Source organism: Artemia franciscana, chromosome 5 (assembly GCF_032884065.1).
Source record: "Artemia franciscana chromosome 5, ASM3288406v1, whole genome shotgun sequence".
Classification (NCBI taxonomy): domain Eukaryota; kingdom Metazoa; phylum Arthropoda; class Branchiopoda; order Anostraca; family Artemiidae; genus Artemia; species Artemia franciscana.
The window spans coordinates 60,495,866-60,519,063 of record NC_088867.1 but is presented as its reverse complement, the minus strand read 5'-3'; the positions used below and the strand labels follow the sequence as shown (position 1 = coordinate 60,519,063).

Here is a 23,198-nt window from a genome sequence, read left to right as displayed (position 1 = left end):
GGGTCTACGGAAGATTTACTGATTTAGTTGATGCAACTAAGAAGTAGACTATGGTACTTGAGAGGTAGACTATGGTACTCTATTTCTCTATTCTAATTTTTTTAACAGTAAAAAATTATATCTTAAAGAGCGGGGAGTTGAGGAGGGGAAATCCCATTTCATGCACGGAATAATTTTTGTTCGTTTTAAGTTTAAGGTCACTCCTTAATTTCAGTTGAAAACTTGTTTTTTAGTTTATTTCTGAACGTTTTTGAATTAATGCATGTTTGATTTTTGGCTCTCCGGAAATGAATTATCAAAACTGAATTTGCATATTTTTTTGGCTAAATGACTTACTTTTAGTTGTGATTGGACGAATTTGAGAAAAAAGGGGTGGGGGGAGGAGCCCTAGTTTCCACCCAATTTGTTAGTTACTTAAAAAGGCAACTAGAACTTACGTAACGAACTTCTATATTTGTATATTTTTATTACATATATGAGGGAGGTTTGCCCCCTCGTTAATACCTCGCTCTTTACACTAAAGCTGAAATTTTGTCCCAATTCTTTAAGAATGACCCCTGAATCACAAAGGCCGTCGAATAAATAGTTGAAATTACTAAAAATACTTTAAACGTAAAGAGCGAGGTATTTAGGAGGAGAAGGATCCCTCATATGCGTAATAATTTCTGTTCATTTAAGTTCCCAATAACCCTTACTGTGAGTAAACACTGGTCAAAGTTTGTAACTTCTAGCCCCTCTCCCGGGGACTGGGGGAGTAAGTCATCCCTAAAGACATGTTAATAAGGTTTTCGACTACGCTGAAAAGAATGGCTATTTCAAAATTTTGACATTCGACATTCTAGGACCATTGGTCCCATATGATCACCCCTGGAAAAAAAAACTAAGAAATACGCACCCGTGATCGGTCTTCTGGCAAAAAAAAACGAAGTTCCACATTTTTGTAGATAGGAGCTTGAAACTATTAAATATAATTCTCTGATACGCTGAACGTGATTGTAGGATTTTTGTTAAGATTCCATGACTTTTATGGGGTACTACCTCCTATTTTTTAAGATAAGGCGAATTTTCTCAGGCTCGTAACTTTTGTTGGTAAGGCTTAATTTGATAAATATATTTAAAATCAGCATAGAATCCAATTCTTTTTATGTATCTATTAGTCGAAGGAGGGTATCCAGAATTTTGCTCCGGAGAGGGGAGCAGAAGTATATGTATTTTTGTTACTTATGATCCACTCGAACTTTTTTTGGGGGGGAGGGAGGAAAGTCAGCTGTATATTTTCTCTTCTTCTGTAGATATGGTCTTGTATCGTATATCCAATACAATTGTGCCTTAATCTTTTCTTAAAGACAAAAATTGTTGAAAAACTACACTTTTCTATCGTATTCAAGAAGAAAGCAGGCAAATTTTACAATTAGTCTTTTTTGCAAATCTGTTGATTTTTGTCAAGATTTCAGGGTTTTATTTTTCACCTTGTGTCTGGTGGTTACCCTGCTCAAAAGTGTGTGAGTACCAGGTAATACTTTTACGCATGCCAGTGCGGATACATGCATGGCCTTTGTAATAAATAGGAATAAAAATAATGAAGATTATGACTAATTTTTAACATAAGCAAGAATTAGACAAACTTTTTTGTGTCTCCCATACCAGTGGCGGATCTAGTGGGGCACCCCCCTGACGTAATGGTGGATTTTTGCTTGAGACCACTTGCTCTAGTTTGGGTTGGGTATGTTAGCAGGGAGTGGTATTCGGGCACTTGCTCCACCCTCTCCCCCCAAAAAAGGTATAAAGTTGCATTAAAAGGTTTGAAAGGGCAAAATGCACCAATGGTAGAGCCAAATTACTGTCGGTGCTTTCCACCCCAACTTTTTTTGTATCCGCCTCTGTTTCGAATCCAGGAGTATGCCCCTGAATTCTCATTATTTTTAGATCCATGTCATAATTTCTTATATTTTTCACTTCAACTCCGCTTTTTACGCTGTTTGGAGTATGCCTGAGTCGTATACGAAAACACAGCTAATCAAATTTTCATGCGTTTTTTAAGTCCCTCCCCTAAGAAAAATCTCGATACGGTCCCGTCAGTGGTACCTCAAGGGGGTACGATAATCTGAGACAGAATCGGGCACTTTAGATTTTTTGTCAGGATTCCCAATATTTTTAAATAATTCTTCCTTTTTTCCCTGTTTTAAATTATGCTAAATAATATGTCATTTGATCACTTCCTTTATGCTAATTATGCAATAAGTTCTGTAGCGCTCATAATTACAATATGATAGCCCCAAAAAATAAACCATATCATGTTAATTGAACCCTATTTAAATGCAAAGAATGTGGATAATTTGACTAAGGCCATCTGAATTTTTGATTGACCTCCATTACCCGGTAGGGTAATAAGACTTTTTGCTAATTCAATTTCCGCTTTAAATTGGGGTAATTGCTGTGTCTTCATATAATAAATAACAGTTTGGATTTAGATTTTGAATCTGTCAGAACAGGCTAGTAAAGCCATTCAACAATTTGCTACTTTTTCAGTTTTTAGTGTCAAAGTCTTCCTGACAGTGAACAAGCAAGCAATTTGTTTATAATGATGAGTAAGTTTTGCTCACTTATTTATTGCACCCTCTAAAATGTCTATTTAGTACACTGTCTAAAGCTGCAGTTACTAATCCAGAAAATGCCAAAAGAGATTGTTGTTTGAACAGTGTTTAAGCCCTAAGTGTCCAGAGAATAAAAAGAGATCTTGGGAGATCTCCCTCCCCAGAAACTTATAATGATCTATGTAAAAATTTATCTCCTGAATATATATTATGGCTAAAAAGAACTTGTCCCCTTGTTACTTCCTCCTCCAAAACTGGATTTTTCCGAAATCAAACAATAGTATAAGTATAGCTAAGTATTCAGATTATGTATACAAAGCAGGTACGTCAACTGGACGAGGGTAATCCCCCAACTAGATTTTAAAATTGTCCGTTTTAAGTTTCACTGAAAAACCGCTCTCTTTTTAGTTATTCTGAAGAAAAAACAAATGAACTACCACGTTCATTAAATATTGAAAGATCCCAATTCCCTATGTTTTTGTAAATTGACCTCTTTAGAACTTAGGGATGGAACTCCCTTGCATATTCCTTTTTTGCCTCATCTTACAAAGTTGAGGGTGGCAAAAATTCGCTAAAACACCTTGAGCACATATTTCACACGAGTTCAACATCTTCATAGGTGTTATCAGTAGAAAGGCGAAAAATCATCCCTGAAGAAAGTGGGCTTGGGGATGGGACCCTTGTCAAAGGACCACTCATGTCCAGTAATCTATATTCTAAATAACATTTGTATGTTTTTATCTTTGTAATCGCCTTCCATAAACAGATCTATTAAGCCTATTTCTATGCTTCAAAAACAATTTGTTTTAATAGGCTACTCTAGACGTAAGCGTTTTGTTCAATACTTCAATAAGAATTAAAGTGATTAAAACGTACATAATCACTCCTATAGGATGATTTGTTTTAAAGTAAGTTAAATTACATTCAAGATTAAGCTGATTTTTGTAGTTTGTTACAGTCTTTACGCTTAATTTCATTCACCAACATTTTCCCTGTTGTTTTGATGGTTGAATATTTACTTTTTCATCTTTTTTCTTAACTTTTCAAATGCTTCAAAATACAGCAATGTTGATGCTTTTTAACGTTAACCACAAACCATTAGTTACGCATCTATTGAGGACATCTTATTTTCTTCCTTTGGATTAGTTTCATCTGATTTCCAACCCCCTCCCTCCTCCCTTTGCCAACAGGGTTCATCTAGTGCTTTACTGATTGCATTTTAGAGTGCTGTCACAGTCCGATAAACTTCAGTACTTCAGGGTAATAGCCACTTTGCCTGGACTTGACCCACCAAATTTTGATTTGACAGAGTATGCCTATACTCAACGCTTTGACTGACTTTGATCCCTTACTGTTGGATTTTCTTGAATTTTTGAAAGTGGAAAGGGTTGAGTGTCATTATCGAGGCGTTATTGGTGTCGACGACGGTGCTATAGAGTTCCATCTTTCTCTTGCAAAAATGCATTTGTAAAAAAAAAAAAAAAAAAAAAAAAAAAAAAAAAAAAATGGATCTTCTCCAAATTACCGAAATTTTATCTGACATTCCAATTGCTTATTCTGCAGTGCTAAAACAAATGAATCTAGTCTCTACTTTGCGTGTGACCAGTATAAGCAATGAACCCACTTTTTCAGAATTAGGGAGTGTGTAGGGTAATGTGTGATTGAAAATGGAAAATGATAGACTCTGTGACTTTATGATTATGGCCGTGGAAAAAAAAGAGGTAAAAAAACTTAAGACATTACATTTACACAATAGTGTTCAATTTTGTGTCTACATTAAACAATCAAAAAGAATATTTGTCCCCGCCTCCTCGACATCCTGACTCAAATGTAAACAAAGTGCATCATTTTCATGTTTTTAAATGCAAGCTGTTGATAAATTTATTCATTTCCTTAAGTTTAAGTTGGTTCCCTGAGGTTTCTATTAATAAAAGTAAAACATTCTAGTTAAAAATATCCATGAGATCCTATGAAGGAATAATTTCTGTTCGTTTTAAGTTTTAATGTTGCTCCTTACTTTCATTTTAAAAAACTTTTTTTTATTTAATTTCTGGACATTTTTGAATTAATGCATGTTTTGATCTTGGCTCTCCGCACATAAATAATTAAAGCAAAATTTGCATATTAATTAATTGCAATTAATCGGAAGACTTTGAAAAAAGAGTGAAGGAGGAGGCCTAGTTCCCCTCCAATTTTTTGATTACTTAAAAAGGCAACTAGAACTTTTAATTTTTTACAAACTTTTCCATTGGTAAAAAATTATACGTAACTTACGTAATGAACTTCTATATTCGTATGTTTTTATTGCGTATATGAGAAGGTTCAACCCTCGTCGATACCTCGCTCTTTACACTAAAGCTTAAATGTCCCAATTCAAGAATGACCTTTGAATCACAAAGGCCATAGAATAAATAGTTGAAATTACTAAAAATACTTTAGCGTAAAGAGTGAGGTATAACGAGGAGGTAAACCCCTCATATGCGTAGCAATTTTTGTTCGTTTAAGTTTTAATGCTGCTCCTGACTTTCAGTAGAAAAAACTTTTCATATTTATTTTTTCACTGTTTTTTTAAATAATGCTAGAAAGTGCCGCGCACTCTTCATTGGAATTCTCTTCCCCCATGAAAAGTTCCTCCATGGAAATACCCTCCCACGTAACCCCCCTTCCCAACTCTTTCCCCTAAACCACAAAAATATCCCTGAAAACGTCTGTACACTTGCCAGTAACCATTACTATATGTTAATACAGGTCAAAGTTTGTAACTTCCAGCCCCTCCCACGGGGACTGTGGGGAGTGAACAAGCAAGTATTAACAAATTTGAACAAGCAAGCAAGTATTAAGTCGTCCTGAAAGATATATTTACTAGGTTTTTCGACTATGGTGAAAAAATGGCTATCTCAGAATTTGGATCAGGTGACTTTTGGGAAAAATGAGCGTGGGAGGGGGCCTAGGTGCCCTTCAATTTTTTAGGTCACTTAAAAAGGGCACTATAACCTTTCCTTTCCATAAGAACGAGCCCTCTTGCGACATTCTAGGACCACTCAGTCGATACGATCACCCCTAGGGAAAAAACAAACAAACAAACAAAAAACAAATAAACATGCATCCGTGACCTGTGCTTCTGGCAAAAAATGTGAAATTCCAAATTTTTGTAGATAGGCGCTTGAAACGTCTACAATATGGTTCTCTCATACACTGAATCTGATGGCGTGATTTTGTTAAGTTTGTATGACTTTTAAAGGGTGTTTTTCCCTATTTGCTAAAATGAGGCAAAATTTTCTCAGGCTCATAACTTTCGATGGGTATAACTGATCTTGATGAAACTTATATATTTAAAATTAGCATTGAATTGTGACTCTTTTGATGTAACTATTGGTATCAAACTTCCATCTTTTAGTTTCGGTTACTATTGAGCCAAGTCGCTCCTTACTACAGTTGGTTACCACGAACTGTTTGATAACCAGATACGCTAATATTAAAACGCCCTACAGGTTTAAGCTTATCATCTCTCAGTTACACACGAAACTCAAACTCAATGGATTTCTTGATGGAACGCACATAATAATTATTGACTTTGTTTCTCTGAAAAAAATTGTTTCTGGATATTAATAAAAAGTATATAATAAATCGTAAAGACATGGATATAAATAGTTAAAAACTAGAACTCTATTTAATCTTGAAAAATTTAAAAGGCAGCAGAACTTAAACTCGGAAAACGCTAAAAAAATTAACAATAATTATTTGTATCCTAAAGTAATTACGAATCGCCTTTTCTCGGTTCTAAATTACCACTTAATGAATATTATTCTTATTATCCTTACAATTAAAGCGAAAAAATAATATGGTCCTTTAAACAATAACCAGATATACTAATATTAAAATCCGCGACACGTTTAATCTTATTATCAAACAGTTCGTGGTAACGAACTGTAGTAAGGAGCGACCCGGCTCAATAGTAACCAAAACTCTAAAAAATGGAATTTTGATACCAATAGCTACATCAAAAGAATCGCATTTTAATGTTGGTTTTAAATATATAAGTTTCATCAAGTTTAGTCTTACCCATCAAAAGTTACGAGCCTGAGAAAATTTGCGTTATTTTAGAAAATAGGGGGAAACGCCCCCTAAAAGTCATAGAATCTTAACGAAAATCACACCATCAGATTCAGCGTATCAGATAACCCTACTGTAGAAGTTTCGAGCTCCTATCTACAAAAATGTGGAATTTTGCATTTTTTGCCAGAAGGCAGATCACGGATGCGTGTTTATTTGTTTTTTTGTTTTTTTGTTTTTTTGTTTTTTTTTTCTTTTCCCCAGGGGTGATCGTATCGACCCAGTTGTCCTAGAATGTTGCAAGAGGGCTCATTCTAACGGAAATGAAAAGTTCTAGTGCCCTTTTTAAGTGACCAAAAAAATTGGAGGGCACCTAGGCCCCCTCCCACGCTAATTATTTTCCCAAAGTCAACGGATCAAAATTCTGAGATAGCCATTTTATTCATCGTAGTCGAAAAACCTTATAACTATGTCTTTGGGGACGACTTACTCCCCCACAGTCCCCGTGGGAGGGGCAACAAGTTACAAACTTTGACCTGTGCTTACATATAGTAATGGTTATTGGGAAGTATACAGGCGTTTTCAGGAGGATTTTTTTTTGTTTGGGGGAGGGGTTGAGAAGAGGGGGATATGCTGGGGGAACTTTCCTTCGAGAATTTGTAATGGGAGAAGAAAATTTCCATGAAGGGAGAGCAGGATTTACTAGCATTATTAAAAAAAAAACAATTAAAAATAAAAGTGAAAAAGCTTTTTCAGCTGGAAGTAAGGAACAGCAATAAAACTGAAAACAAACAGAAATTATTACCCATATGAGGGGCTCACCTCCTTCTAATACCTCGCTCTTTACGCTAAAGTATTTTCGGTAATTTCAACTACTTATTCTACGGCTTTTGTGATTCAGGGGGTCATTCTTAATGAAATGGGATAAAATTTAAGCTTTAGTGTAAAGAGCGAGGTACTGACGATGGGGCGAATCCCCTCATGTAAGTAATAAAAACATGAGAATACAAAAGTTCTTTACGTAAGCTAATTTATAAGTTACGTAAATCTTTTACCAATAAAAAGATTCGTAAAAAATTAAAAGTTCTAGTTGCCTTTTTAATTAACCAAAAAATCGGGGGGCAACTAGGCTTCGTCCCCCGCTCTTTTTTTCTCAAAATCATTCGATCAAAATTATGAGAAAGCTATTGAGCCAAAAAAAATATGCAAATTTCGTTTTGATCATTCCTCTGCGGAGAGCCAAAATCAAAACATGCATTGATTCAAAAACGTTCAGAAATTAAATAAAAAAAAACAAGTTTTTTCAACTGAAAGTAAGGAGTGACATCAAAACTTAAAACGCACAGAAATTACTTCGTATATGAAAGAGGCTGCTTCCTCATCAACGCCCCGCTCTTTACGCTAAAGTTTTTTACTGTTTTAGAAAGAAGAATTGAGAGAAAGAGTCAAACTTTAGCGTAAAGAGCGGGGCGTTGATGAGGAAGCAGCCTCTTTCATATACGAAGTAATTTCTGTGCGTTTTAAGTTTTGATGTCACTCCTTACTTTCAGTTGAAAAAACTTGTTTTTTTTTTATTTAATATCAATCAAACACGACCCTCAAGCTCAATGGATCTCTTGATGAAACACATATAACAGTTTTTGACCTTATCTCTCTGAAAAAAATTGCTCGTGGATATTCATACAGGTAAACAATAAATAGTAAAGTAAAGGATATAAAAGTTAAAAACTAAAACTATGTATAATCTTCTAAGATTGAAAATAGACAGCAGAACTTAAGAATTCGGGAAACGCTAAAACATTACATCACAAAAACGATCTCCAAGTCTAAATTAATGTTTTCAAACCATCATATTTTCCTTAATTCATCTTCGTGAATTAAATTTGTGTATGAAGTATTTTCGGAAACCAAAAGTTAGAAGTGTGATTTTTTTATAATCTTGGACTCCATTATTTGCTTCAAAATTTTAAAGCTGTTTATTGTCATATTTGTTTTTATAGAGAAGAAGTTGTGGAACACGCATTCTTTTCATCGTTCATCATCTGGGAATATTTTACACAGCAAAGCCGTTGTTCCAAATGAGCATCCAAAAACCTTTGGAGTGACTTCAGCAATTAGCCTAGATGGACCAAAGCCATTTGATATACAGCAAACTACAGAGCTTGAAGAAACACTCAAAACCCATGGCTGTTTTGAATCAGATGATGAATTCAGGCATAGAGTTGAAGTTCTTTCTAAGCTAAATGATCTGGTTAAAGATTGGATTAGAGACATATCAGAAAATGTGAAAAACCTTCCCGCTGCAGTAGTGGAGAATGTTGGTGGAAAAATTCATACCTTTGGGTCTTACAGGTAAGATTTTGTTTGTGATAAATAAGTTCCACCTTATAATAATAATGATCTGGCTATAAATCTTGTTGTGGCGCTTGTTTAAAAAAGACTTCTTTCATTTTCCTTTTGTTTTCATGTGCTAGCCTTGGTAGTTACCACTAAAGGCATATAAAGGGGGAGGAGGCAGTTACTTGGTATCAAAACCCTAGAAATATCTCTGATATTTAAATTGACTATAAAAGTGCAAAAAAACTAAGACTTGTTTATGCTACTTGTAGATTTGTCTTAATAACACAGGCTAAAAGGCCATCAAGCCCCCCCCCCTAAAAAAACAGGATGCTCTAATAGTTACCATAAGCTGCATTTATTGTAATAGCTTTAGGCAATATAGAATACGAACCATTCACCCCACTTATTTGCCTTTTCAGCTTTTTTAAAAACAAAAATAGAAAAAAAAATAAGGTTAGAACTGTATTTGAGTAAAAAAAAAGTTTACTAGACTGATCATTTGAAAGTCATGAAAATTCTTGTCCATGAGGACGTTTTTTGTTTTATCGTTTCGAGCCCCCTTCTCCCTCCTGTATCTCTCATTTCTTTAAGGGTTTGAACTTTCCATCCCTATAATGTTAAAATACGATAGAAGTTTCTGTGTATACAAGAGATATATATTACGATACTGTGATACTGAGTATAAGCGAAATATATATTTTTACATTTCAGGCTTGGTGTACATGGCAAAGGTGCAGATATAGATGCGCTATGCATCGCACCCAGACACATGGATAGGTCTGATTACTTTACCTCGTTTTTCGAGCTGCTGAAAGAGCAGTCAAAAGTAACTGAGCTCCGAGCTGTCGAAGAAGCGTTTGTCCCTGTCATCAAAATGAAATTTAGTGGTATTGAAATTGATATGCTCTTTGCTAGACTTGCATTGAAGGAAATTCCCGAGGACTTGGTAAGTTGTCATTTGCCTTTCTTTTGTATATTTATATACTGTACTAGAAATTAAAAGGGGTCTGAAGTATTTCCCGAAAATTTATGCAGTCGAGAAAATACCCGAGTGGCATTCTGCATTTTACAAGCAAATTTGTTGGGTCTGCCCAATGATCTAAGTTGTCTTTAATTACTTAAGATATTAAAATATGTTTTTGCATTGAAGGAAATTCCCGAAGGACTTGTTAAGTTGTCGTTTTGCTTTCTTTTGTATATATGGATACTGTGCAAGAAATTAAAGGGAGTTTGACGTATTTCCCAAGAATAAGTTAATGTTTATACAATCGAGAAAATACCCGGGGGTGGGGAGTAATTCTGAATTGTACAAGCAAATTTGTTTGGTCTGCCCAAGGACCTAAGTTAGATCTTTAATTGCTTAAGACATTGAAATATGTTATTGACAGAGTGAAGCTTACTTTCAGCGAAAAAGCAAATCTTTTGCCATTTGGTTTTGTTAAATTGTCACAGATGACTGCACTTACATAGAATTGATTGTCCAAAAATGAGTTTAAAACTCTCAAGTGATTGTTTGACTATTTGTGCCAACTACCCGATTTTGTGTAGGGGAGGGCTGTATACTTTGACTTTAAAGTAGACAACTGAACTGGAGGAAGAGTTATTGAACTAATTGAATCATATATAAGACAACAGGTTTTTAATATATAAGTTTGTTATTGCATTTATTATCCACTGTTATCGAACAGCAACTTAATCTAACAATAAACATGCACTTTAATAATTTTCAAAAAATAAGAAATAATTTCAAAAAATAAGATACTGAAGACGCAGTCGTTCCTAAAAAAACAAAACAAAAAAGCAATAATATTTTTAGAAGAGGGACCCAGATTTTTGTTGATTTTTTAATTAAAAAAGTTAACTTCCAACAAAACTTTAAAATGTTGAACTATCTATCCAATTCTGCATCTCTTAAGCTGCAATAATTCTGGTAGCCTTTAACTATAGAACGCAAATCTACACTACAGAAACAAGAATGCGAAAAAATTCCTGATTCTCTTGCTGTTAATTATGACAAGCTTTTCTTTTTGACAAGATGATAAACTTTTCATTCTGTTTTCTTCAAAGAAACATTTTCTATGTATTTTTGTAAGCAAAAAGTGATGAAACAATGCATTTTGGAGAAGCAAAAATACAAAAGTTTGTTTTTAACCAAATAAAATATATATTTCTGTCGAGAGTTTAAGATCCAATTTTATAGGAATCTTCATTTAATTTCTTTTGTATTTTTTTCTGATTAAATAATATTTTGTTTCTAGGACTTGAGAGATGACAACCTCTTGAAGAACCTGGATCCAAAGTGTGTACGTAGCTTAAATGGTTGTCGAGTCACAGACGAAATCCTCAGATTGGTTCCAAACAAAGAAGCTTTTAGATTGGCTCTTAGGGCAGTTAAATTGTGGGCCAAGAGTGAGTTTTTTTTTTACTTTTATAGAGTAGACCCAATATTGTCTCAATTGTCTAAAGAGAAACAAAACGTTAAAAACTTTAAATACAGGTAGTGAGATGATAGAAATTAGTGTGTGGAAGTATTGTAAGTTGTAGCCATTCCATTTGAACTTTCCATTTGAATAATTTCAAATCTGGAAAAAATAACTCTATTTTAAAAACCGGAAAAATAAACCGATTAATTAGAAAGGGGATATTTTGAGAACAATTCTTGACAGACCTTCTTTTTGGTCTATAAGTGCGACCTTTGAAATTTTGACCAAAGGATAAGCTAAAAGGGTGGGATAGAGAACCCCCCCCAAAGAATTCAACCCTCGTGTGTTTTAATACTTCAATGAATTTGTTGTAGTAGGCTAGAATTTTGTAAGACCTTGTGAACCTGATCGGCTTCAATATTTGGCGCCTTTCTTTTAAAAAGAATTTCGATTCTTAGGCCTTAAAATATTTTTATTTTCAGGACAAGGAATTTACAGCAACGTTCTTGGTTATTTGGGTGGCGTTTCTTGGGCTATGCTAGTTGCTCGAACCTGTCAACTCTATCCAAATGCTGCAGCTGCAACTTTGGTCCACAAATTTTTCTTGGTGTTTTCTAAGTGGAAATGGCCACAACCCGTTCTGCTAAAGCAGCCCGATAACACTGACCTAGGTTTCCCTGTCTGGGATCCCAGGGTAAGTCATTCATTATTGTTATAAGTTATTATTATTATCTTTATTTTGAGATAAGTTGCTAGAAATGTGGCAAATAATCAAAGATCTGATTTGTTAAAAATTCAATTACTAAGGAACTGTTCCCTCGTTTATCATGAAAGGTATTTACGACGGAATTTACGAATCCAAAGTTATGTTTTCTAAAGGTCTATTACGGATTTATCATGAAGATGGTTTTGAACCATGCAAATTAATCTAGAATAGAGTAATTTTTTATATTATACTTTTGTTTCTAATATTGGAAATAATTATTATTCATACTAGAGTAAAATCGAAAGAGCTAACTGTAGTCTATTAAATGATTGTACATATACAACAAATAACTCCCAGAAACAATCCGCTCCATTTTATGAAGGTTTTTTAAAGTTTGTTACTTGTTCATTTTTTTATTGTTATTTATAAGGTTTTGCCAAGGGAAAAGGAGCTGATTTGTACATAAAACAGTCCCAACCCAATTTTGTAGAAATTTTTTCTCTTTAACTTTTTGAAGTACCATGATTTTCTAGACATGCTTGCCAAGTGCTCTTACCGCTGCTTCTAGCATCCAAGTTTGAATTTACAATTTATAGTCCTTTTCTTCTAATTTTTCTTCAAATTCGAAAAAAAAACGATTCCCTGGTCATTCTCCTTCTTTTATCCTCAGATATCCTGACCTTACTTGCCAATAGTGCCAACTAGGTAAGTGAAGATATTGACTAGGAAATTTCCTCGTGTCTTTACATTTTAAAAATGAATGATAAAACATCGAATTTTCGAAACTACTAAGACTCATTTCACCATTATAGTCTCAAAATATTTTATTTTAAAAGAAGAGAAGAAAAATACTTATGCAGTAATATACCTCGTGTCTTTACATTTTGAAAATTAATGATAAAACATCAAATTTTCAAAACCACTAATATTCATTTCACCATTATAGTCTCAAAATGTTTTATTTTAAAACAAAATAATACTTATCTAGTATTGTCACCTTTCGGAAAATGCCTTAGTCTTCGAGAATATTTAGAAAAGTTCCATTTTAAATGAATTTTTTAGTTTAGGGATTTGAATAAGAAAAAATTACACAGTATTTCTCACGTTTACTGAAAAAAATATTCAGGACTCAGTCAATCGGAAATTAAAAGTTTTAGCTCTCTTTTTAGGATTTGAAAATAATTGGATTGAATTACAATGTGAAATTTCGCCAAAGTTTCATGAGAGAAATAATATAAAACTATGCATTGGAAGCCTCCTCAATATGATTTATCTTTTCCAGGTTAATCTCGGTGATAGAAGTCACGTCATGCCTATAATAACGCCAGCATATCCTCAGCAAAATTCAACATTTAACGTCACGCTAAGCAACCGAACAGTTATTCAAGAAGCTTTTAGAAATGCATTGGCTGTGACGGAAAACATAATGATTGAAAAACCAGGAATAACATGGGAGAACTTGCTTGAGCCAACCACATTTTTCTTCAGATACAGGTAAGGAAAATTGCCTGAAATAATAATTTTTGTCTTTAAAATAGTTCAAATCCATTTAAAAGATTGTTGTTGCTACATTAGTTACAATCTAGTTAAGAGTATGCAAAGAATTATAGTAGCAAAAATTTAAGAAGCAGGTTTTTAACGAAAATCAAATTTAAAAAAAAACGAGTTTTTTCAACTGAAAGTAAGGAGCGACATTAAAACTTAAAACGAGCATATATTATTCCTTATATGAAAGGGGCTATTCTCCCCTCAACGTCTCGATCTTTACGCTGAAGTTTGACTCTTTTTTACGGTTTTACTATTAAAACAAGAAAAACTTTAGCGTAAAGAGCGGGACGTTGAGGAGGGGACATCCCCTTTCATATATGGAATAATCTCTATTCGTTTTAAGTTTTAATGTAGCTCCTTGCTTTCATTTGAGAAAAACTTGTTTTTGTTATTTAATTTCTGAACGTTTTTTAATTCATGTATGTTTTGATTTCGGCTCACCGCACATGAAGAACTAAAACGAAGTTTGAATTTTAATTTTTTTGGCTAAATGGCTTTTCATAGTTTTGACTGGACGATTTTGATAACAAAAAGGAGTGGGGGAGGAGGCCTAGTTGCCCTCCAATTTTTGGTAACTTAAAAATGCAACGAGAGCCTTTTTTACGAACGTTTTTTATTAGTGATAGATATACGTAACTTACGAATTAACTTACGTAACGAACTTCTATATCTGTATATTTTTATTACGTATGTGAAGGGCCTCACTCCCTCGTCAATAACTCGCTCTTTACACTAAAGCTTGAATTGTGTCCCATTTCCTTAAGAATGGCGCCTGAATCACAAAGGCCGTAGAATAAATAATTGAAATTACTAAAAATACTTTAGTGTAAAGAGCGAGGTATTAAGGAGGAGACGAACGTCCATTTATACGTAATAATTTCTGTAAGTTTTAGTGCGTCTCCTTACTTCCAGTTGAAAGAAGTTTTTTTCCCCATTGTTTTTTTAAATAATGCTAGAAAATTCTGCGCCCCCTTCATGGAGATTCTCTTCCAAACCCGCATCCGTGATCTGTCTTCTGGCAAAAAATACAAAATTTCACATTTTTGTATATAGGAGCTTGAAACTTCTATAGTAAGGTTCTCTGATGCACTGAATCTGATGGTTTGATTTTCGTTAAAATTTTATGAATTTTAGGGGGGTGTTTTTCCCTATTTTCTAAAATAAGGTAAATTTTCTCAGGCTTGTAACTTTTGATGAGTAAGATTAAACTTGATAAAACTTTGATGTAATTATTGGTATCAAAATTCTTTTTTTTTAGAGTTTCAGCTACTATTGGGCCGGGTCGCTCCTTACCAAAGTTCGTTATCACGAACTGTTTGATTCGTTTCACATGTATTGACCGAGGGCGCGTATATAAACTGGTAAATTTATTTGTCCTGGAGATTTTTTTAATGCTGAACTCGAAATGTTACTTATTTTAGTTACATAAATAAGACCTTTAAGATCATACTCTGTTTAATTAGCCTAGCCTTTCTTTGGTTTGTTTTTAAAAGATCAAAAAATTTTCTGATTTGTTGATCATTTTTTGTTGTTGTTGTTCATCACCCTTTTGTTTTTTATGGTTATCGAACGCTATTTTTCTTCCTTTTGCGTGTAATGACAAATTTCTGCAATTTTATTTTCGTTTCTTGGTCCAAATCGTATAATTAAGGTTTTTCTTCCCTATACAAGTATTTTTTCGGCTATCCTTTGGTTTTAATGTTTCATCGTAAGATAGACAAATTTTTCTTCTAAGCATGTTTAGATTAATTTCTGACAAAACGTCTTTACCATACCTCGATTCTGGCTTAGTAAGCGGATAGATCTAAAATTAATTATCTAAAAAACAAGTTTTTTAACTGCAAGTAAGGAGCAACATTAAAACTTAAAAAGAACCGAAATTATTCCGTATATAAAAGGGGTTCGCCCCTCCTCAACGTCTCTCTCTTTACGCTAAAGTTTGACTCTTCCTCACAACTATACTTTTTAAAACAATAAAAAACTTTAGCGTAATGAGCGAGACGTTGAGGTGGGGGGGTTGAACCCCTTTTATACACAGAATAATTTATGTTCTTTTTAAGTTTTAATGTTGTTCCTTACTTGGACTCTTTCTCTTAACTCTACTTTTTAAAACAGTAAAACCTTTAGCGTAAAGAGCGGAGCGTTGATGAGGAAGCAGCCCCTATCACATACGAAGTAATATCTGTTCGTTTTAAGTTTCAATGTCGATCCTTACTTTCCGTTAAAAAAACTTGTTTTTTATTTAATTTCTGAATATTTTTTAATGAATGCATGTTTTGATTTTGACCCCCTCGTCAGTACCTCGCTCTTTACACTAAAGCTTAATTTTGTCCCAATTTCTTAAGAATGGCCCCTGAATCTCAAAAGACGTAGAATAAATAGTTGATATTACTAAAAATACTTTAGCTTAAAAAGCGAGGTATTAGGAGGAGGTGAGCCCATCATATGCGCAATAATTTCTGTTCGTTTTAAGTTTTGATTCTGTTCCTTGCTTTCAGTTGAAAAAACTTTTTCATATTTATTTTTTCATTGTTTTTTTTTAAATAATGCTGGAAAATCCTGAGCTCCCTTCATGGAAATTTTCTTCCCCCATGACAAATGCCTCGATGGAAAGCTCTCCCATGATAAGTTCCCCCACTCTTCCCCCATGATAAATTCCACCAAGGAAAGTTCACCCAATATATTCCCCTCTTCTCAATTCCCCGCCCAAACCAATAAATACCCCTGAAAACGTCTGTACACTTCCAAATAACCATTACTATATGTAAGCAATGGTCAAAGGTTGTAACTTGTAGCCCCTCCCACGGGGACTGTGGGGGAGTACGTCGTCCCCAAAGATATAGTTATAAGGTTTTTCTACTGCGCTGAATAAAATGGTTATCTCAGAAGAGCCCCCTCGCAAGATTCTAGGGCCACTGGGTCGATACCATCACCCCTGGGAAAAAAAGACAAAAAAAACAAACAAACAAACAAGCATCCGTGATCTTCCTTCTGGCAAAAAATACAAAATTCCACATTTTTGTAGATAGGAGCTTGAAACTTCTACAACAGGGTTCTCAATTACGCTGAATGCTGTGGTTTTCGTTAAGATCCTATGACTTTTAGGGGTTGTTTCCTCCTATTTTCTAAAATAAGACAAATTTTCTTAAAATTTTTTGGAGTTTTGGTTACTACTGAGCCGGGTCGCTCCTTACTACAGTTCGTTAACACGATCTGTTTGATAAATAGAATCGGATTAGTATTTGATCCTTTTGGTACATAATTGTAGTGGTAGGTTTGGTGCAAAATAGCGTGTTTCAAAGGGAACATAGATCTTATAATAATTCTTCTTCTTTCTTAGAAATTTGTTTATCAGGAAAGAAAAAAGACTATTTAAACCTTTAATACTTTTTTTAGGCATTTCGTGGTGCTGTTAGCAAGCGCCTTAACTCAAGAAAACCTCCTGGAATGGGTGGGTCTTGTTGAATCTAAGATTCGGATCCTGATTCAAACCTTAGACAGAAATTCCGCTATCAAACTGGCACATATCAATACTGAACAATTTGAACCTCTGGAATCTGAAAAGTGAGTTATTGTTTCTCTGTAGTTCTCATTTTAATTTCTTAGCCCTTTCGTGTGTTGTACTTTCTGTCTGCTTTACTTTATTTTCTGGGTTTTTTTCTGTCTTTATGTGTGCGCGAATACTTGGGGCTCGATTGTCGTTTTGTTTTTATAGAATGGAACTGTTTATATTTTTCCTGTTTTTTTTTAGATAAATAAAAAAATGCTCAACGAGGAAAAAAACACAAAAAAGCCAAAATCATGTAAAAGAATCAGTAAGAAAAATAAAGAACGATTGAGACAAGAAAAAACATCGCTTTGGGTCTCTTTCTTAGTCCTTATTTTAGATACAGTGGCTCTTATTTAAATTCTCTAGTTTAAGGCTATTTCTACTTGTTTAATTTTGCTTAAACATAAAAATATTTCTGATATTTCTAAAAAGCACAAAATTGTCTGATTATAATATGTCTATATAAATATTAATAATATTTCTAAAAAGTTCCATTTAAATTTGTATTATTGTGATGGGGAGGAGTATGACCCAAGCCAATCATTTTCAGAGATGGGTCAAAACTCGATAAAATGTTCTTTTCACCTGGAATTTTTTCTTTCTTTATATATGTTTTGGGAATTTTCGAAGCTCTAAGGGTGCAACTGAGCTTTTTCATAAATTTTGCAATAATTCAGAAAATTAGTCACTTTATCAGAAAATAGTACTCAGCTCCAAATATCCCATTTCTGGCCAATTATTACATAATCGGTGTTAAAGGCAAAAAATTGCGCGTTTCTGCGTAATCCAATGCGAGATCGCAAGTGTGTACCGATTTTGTTTTTATTTATAATTCTTGTTATTTATGAATATCCAGAGTGGTTTATGAGATTAAATAGATTTTTAAAAGGATGAGATTCGGGAAAAATTAAATAAAATACTTTGGCTGATTATTGGGAAGGCAGTGGAATTATCGACTGGGGCGACGAGGATGGTGTTGGAAAAGTTGCTGGTGTCTCAGTCTTGGGTGACTTTGTACTTGAAGCCTTATATAGTAGCTTTAGTAAAAAGTTCATTTTCTTTTCAGGGATTCAGTCACAACAATATGGTTCATTGGCCTCGAGTTTGAGAAAACTGAAAATCTTAGCATAGATCTGTCCTTTGATATTCAGAATTTCATTCAGCTAGGTAAGCTATCTATTTTTGTCTGTCGTTACTCAACAATTCAGTGAAAAACCTCTTAATAACATCTGACTCGCATCTTTTTTATATCCGATCGGTTGATTATACTCTAGGATGCTGTATAATGTAGGCTTACCATATCTCCTGATTTGCTTTGCTAAAAGTAAAATCAGCTTTCTCTTGTAAAAGCATATATTCTTCATAAGAGGCTTAGAGAAAGGAGGAGGGAGAGATAGAAAGTGATTGTACAGAATAATTCACCTACTCTAGCTGATAGACTACCAAACAGACGGTGTATCCATGAGGTAAATGTTACTAAATCGACTGGTATAAAATGGCTGATAAAGAACTTGTTAAAAACCTTTTTAGCGAAAAGGATCGTGTTATTAAACGGTCTCATCAGGCACCTAATCTTTTAGAATTCCTACATATATATATATATATATATATATATATATATATATATATATATATATATATATATATATATATATATATATATATATATATATATATATATATATATATATATATATATATATATATATATATATATATATATATATACATATATATACATATATATATATATATATATATATATATATATATATATATATATATATATATATATATATATATATATATATATATATATATATATATATATATATATATATATATATATATATATATATATATATATATATATATATATATATATATATATATATATATATATATATATATATATATATATATATATATATATATATATATATATATATATATATATATATATATATATATATATATATATATATATATATATATATATATATATATATATATATATATACATATATATACATATATATACATATATATATATATATATATATACATATATATACATATATAAATATATATATATATATATATACATATATATATATACATATATATATATATATATATATATATATATATATATATATATATATATATATATATATATATATATATATATATATATATATATATATATATATATAATATATATATATATATATATATATATCTGTGGGAATCTGTGGGTCCCTTCTCTTCTAAATACAAGGTAATTTAGAAGGCAAAAATATTTAGAGGATCCCATCTCCTTTGCACTGTCCCAGACCGGGATCACTGAAAGCTCGGGAGTGAAATTAATAGCCACTTTCAAGTTATATATCAAGTCTCCAAGAAGTTTTTATCTATCTGTAATTCAAACTTGAATTTTTTAGCTTCCAGAAAGTTCTATTTTTACTTATTATCATTTATTTGTTGCAGTACATAAGTCCGCTGCTCAGCAACAAAAATTCAAAGAAGGAATGAAGATAGATGCCAAATATGTAAAGAGGAAAGAATTGGTGAAGTACCTACCCATATCCGTGCTACAAAGGCATAAAAAACTGGTAAGTACTCTAGTAGTATAGTACTGTTAGTATAGACAAGCTACATCACTTCTGACTTCATAGTTCTGCTTTTTAAGATTTATAAAATTTGGCCTTTTACCATATATTTGGGAAATTAGACTGGGAACTACTAAGCTGTAATATTCATTTAATGCTAAATAATTGGACTAGGACAATAACTGTCTAACGTATAATCATTTCTAAATCACGACTAAAATCTTGTTTTAGTTTATTCATTATTTTTATTAGCCAAAGAAATGCTTCAATTAGCAATATATAGGCACTTTCCCAAATATTTTTCTTGTCTATGCACATACATAGACTATATATAAAATCTATATATAAAATCTTATTTTGTCCTGTGTATTTTGAAAAGAAGACTCAATTGTTCAAACAGCAAATGAAAGCCTATGGTGGCACTGTGGATTGGTCTGTGCCTGAACATAGGGTCTGAAATTCGTTTCTAACTTCCGCAGGGCCGGTATAAGGATCACTGTAGTCAAGAAACGTTTTTGGGCCATAGACGAGGACAGAAATTAGGTAATCTCTACGAGACCAAAAACCAAGTGGACAGTTTCTTTTTTGTGATACTACTCAGTAACAAGAATTTGTTTTTTAAATTAAAAGCATTGTATTTAAACCATTTTTTATATTTTTTGTATAAGAGAATATTTTCATTATTTGGTTCTTGTTAGTAAACGTCAAATATAATATGAATTTGTTGATATTCTTCTACTTTTAGATTCTATAGAATGCATCCATAGTTAAAACAACCAAGTTTTATAACTGAAAGTAAGGAGCAACATTAAAACTTAAAACGAAAACAAATTATTACGTATACGAAAGGGCTGCCCCTCCTCAGTACCTCGCTCTTTACGCTAGTTTGGCTTTTTGTTCCATTTATCTAATAATGACACCTGATACATAAGGAATGTTTAATGAGAATGATAAACATTTTACAAATTCAACAACACTTTAGCGTAAAAAGCGAGGTACTGAAGAGGGGGCAACCCTTTCGTATACGTTATAGTCTCTATTTGTTTTAAGTTTTAATGTTGCTCCTTACTTTTGGTTCAAAAAAGTGTTTTTTTATTTAATTTCTAATAGTTTTTTAATTAGTGCTGGGAAATACACCCCCCCCCTTCCTCATGGAAAGCCTCCCTTTCGTTTCCTTCCCCTGCAAAAACTCCTCTATGGATGGATCTTCCCACGTAAGCACCTCCACCGGAAAATCCTCCCTTCCTTATGTATCTTTATGCTTCTCAAGAGCCAATGCTACATGTAGGTGATGGAAAAAATTCATAAATTGCAGCCCTTCCCCTCGGGCTCAGGGGGGGTCAATTCATTCTCAAAACATAGTTATTAGATTTTTTTTACCATACTGAGGAAAATGTCCATCTCAAAAATCCTCTCATCAGAGCAGTTTGCAGAAAATGTATCTAGATGTCTTTCACCACGACTTTCGTATGGCTAAGTTTCTCTTACTGAAAAGAATGTAAGAATAACCCTAAATTCTATTCAAATCGACTTTTGTATCGCTAGGTTCCTCATATCCAAGTAGATTGTGAAAACAGCTCTAAATATTTCACAAAACTTTTGTTTTTTGCTAACGAAATCATATTTTAATTTTTGGCTTAGCCATTTTATTTATCCATAAAACATTGTGTTACCTATTTTAAATAATGTAGCTGAGAGCGAACTAATAAATATCACAAACTCGAACACACAAACAGAATCCGTTATCAAAATTGTTTTATCAATGGTGAGCTTTTATTATTATTATTCTTTTTCTTAATAAGTATATTTAATTTTTGCAGGCGGTATCTTCCTCCATATCGGTCAGTAGTTCAACTAGTGATATTGGCCATAGACAGTCAGAAGCGACTCTACCCTCAGGAACACCCCCAGGCGTAAGCTGCTTTATTTTTATTTTTATGGCACTTGGAATCTACCAAGTGACATAGAGCGATCGCAAAAACTAATGTTTATTATCTTGGCCAAACACAAGAGGTTGAATGTGACATTTTTATAATCATGAAAGAAAATGAGGCTTCTATTCTATTTCCAAAATAATTTCTTTTTAAGGCATTCTGACGATAAAAGCACAATGCGGTCTTTGGTTTTGGACCCAACCGTACTTTAATTAAATTCCTCTAACTAGTATTGAATATAGATATGACCTTCTTCTTTTAGATGCCTTTTGGTTTCCACAGGCATCTCATGTTTTGCGTAAACCGATGAATAAATTTCTTCGTAGTTAGTTGACATGAATAGGGTTTTCGTGTCTTCTTTAATCTTTTCTTTTATTATAAAAAAAGATAGAATTTCTAAACTAGGCAAAATGTAATGGTTTTATATCTAAATTTTAAAGTTAATCCTTAAATATGGCATACATCTTCGTAAAAATAGTTACTGTTTTGTGGTATAACATACATTTGGTTTTAAAGACAAAAAGAAAGACTTTTCATAAGAAAGCAGGGCAGGTTAGGCTAGAAAATAGAGCAGTTGCTAGTAAGTTTTGAGTCAACTGGAAGGTTTTTGACAGGTTTAGTCGGAGGTTGTACCATTTGTTTCTTATAGAGAACTTTTTACTGAAATCTTGAGTTTGTTCAAGTCCTTTCAAAGGGGAGGGGTGGGAGATTATCGAGTTTCCTGGGTTTCGTGTTTGTTGCATTTGTTATTCAAATTGATTTAAATTCATTTACTTATATATATATATATATATATATATATATATATATATATATATATATATATATATATATATATATATATATATATATATATATATATATATATATATATATATATATATATATATATATATATAAATTTATATAATTTTCTTTTCTCTTTTTAGGTCGATACTAAGATTAGAAAGCGACCATCTGATGCCAGCCTTCCTACATTGACGGCCAAGCGAGACAGAAACGACAGTTCTGTAAGTGTTCCAGTGTTTTAAGTTGGTGACCTCCTTTAGTTGGTAACTCTAACTGTATCTTTTTATCTCTTTTTTCTGATTTGTTTGTCCATCGTTTTGTTGCCGCATTTTTCCATTGTTTTGACAAATATACCCTTTTCAAATTCACCTTTCTTTATTTTGGTTGGTATAGGATGTTGACAATTGACCGTAATTGACCTTCTAGGCCCAAGACCAACCCATCTGGGTTGTCCAAATGTAATGCTGTACGACCCGCTCAATCAGCAAAATAATTCATCAGTTTTGTATTGTAGAAGAGGTTATAGGTATGTATCAAGAATTCCATTCAAGGAGGGTCCAACTCATTTTTTTTGGGGGGGGGACTCTGTGTTTAACTATGAATAGATATTTTCCATTGCATTATATGATGAAGTTGGCTGAATGGATCC

The 23,198-nt window shown here is 32.9% G+C and overlaps 1 protein-coding gene across 1 annotated transcript in view; it reads left to right on the top strand.

Moving 5' to 3' along the window:
* The window catches only part of LOC136027780 (poly(A) polymerase type 3-like), a 40,365-nt gene extending 17,448 nt beyond the window's left edge, over nt 1-22,917 (top strand). The window contains exons 2-11 of the mRNA XM_065705242.1: nt 8,648-8,999; nt 9,699-9,933; nt 11,246-11,396; nt 11,893-12,104; nt 13,399-13,610; nt 17,061-17,228; nt 18,281-18,381; nt 19,705-19,829; nt 21,647-21,739; nt 22,690-22,917. Of these exons, the coding sequence (XP_065561314.1) occupies nt 8,648-8,999; nt 9,699-9,933; nt 11,246-11,396; nt 11,893-12,104; nt 13,399-13,610; nt 17,061-17,228; nt 18,281-18,381; nt 19,705-19,829; nt 21,647-21,739; nt 22,690-22,791 (1,751 nt within the window). The 3' untranslated portion in view covers nt 22,792-22,917. The remainder of the gene's footprint in view (nt 1-8,647; nt 9,000-9,698; nt 9,934-11,245; nt 11,397-11,892; nt 12,105-13,398; nt 13,611-17,060; nt 17,229-18,280; nt 18,382-19,704; nt 19,830-21,646; nt 21,740-22,689) is intronic.
* Nucleotides 22,918-23,198: the final 281 nt, after the last annotated feature.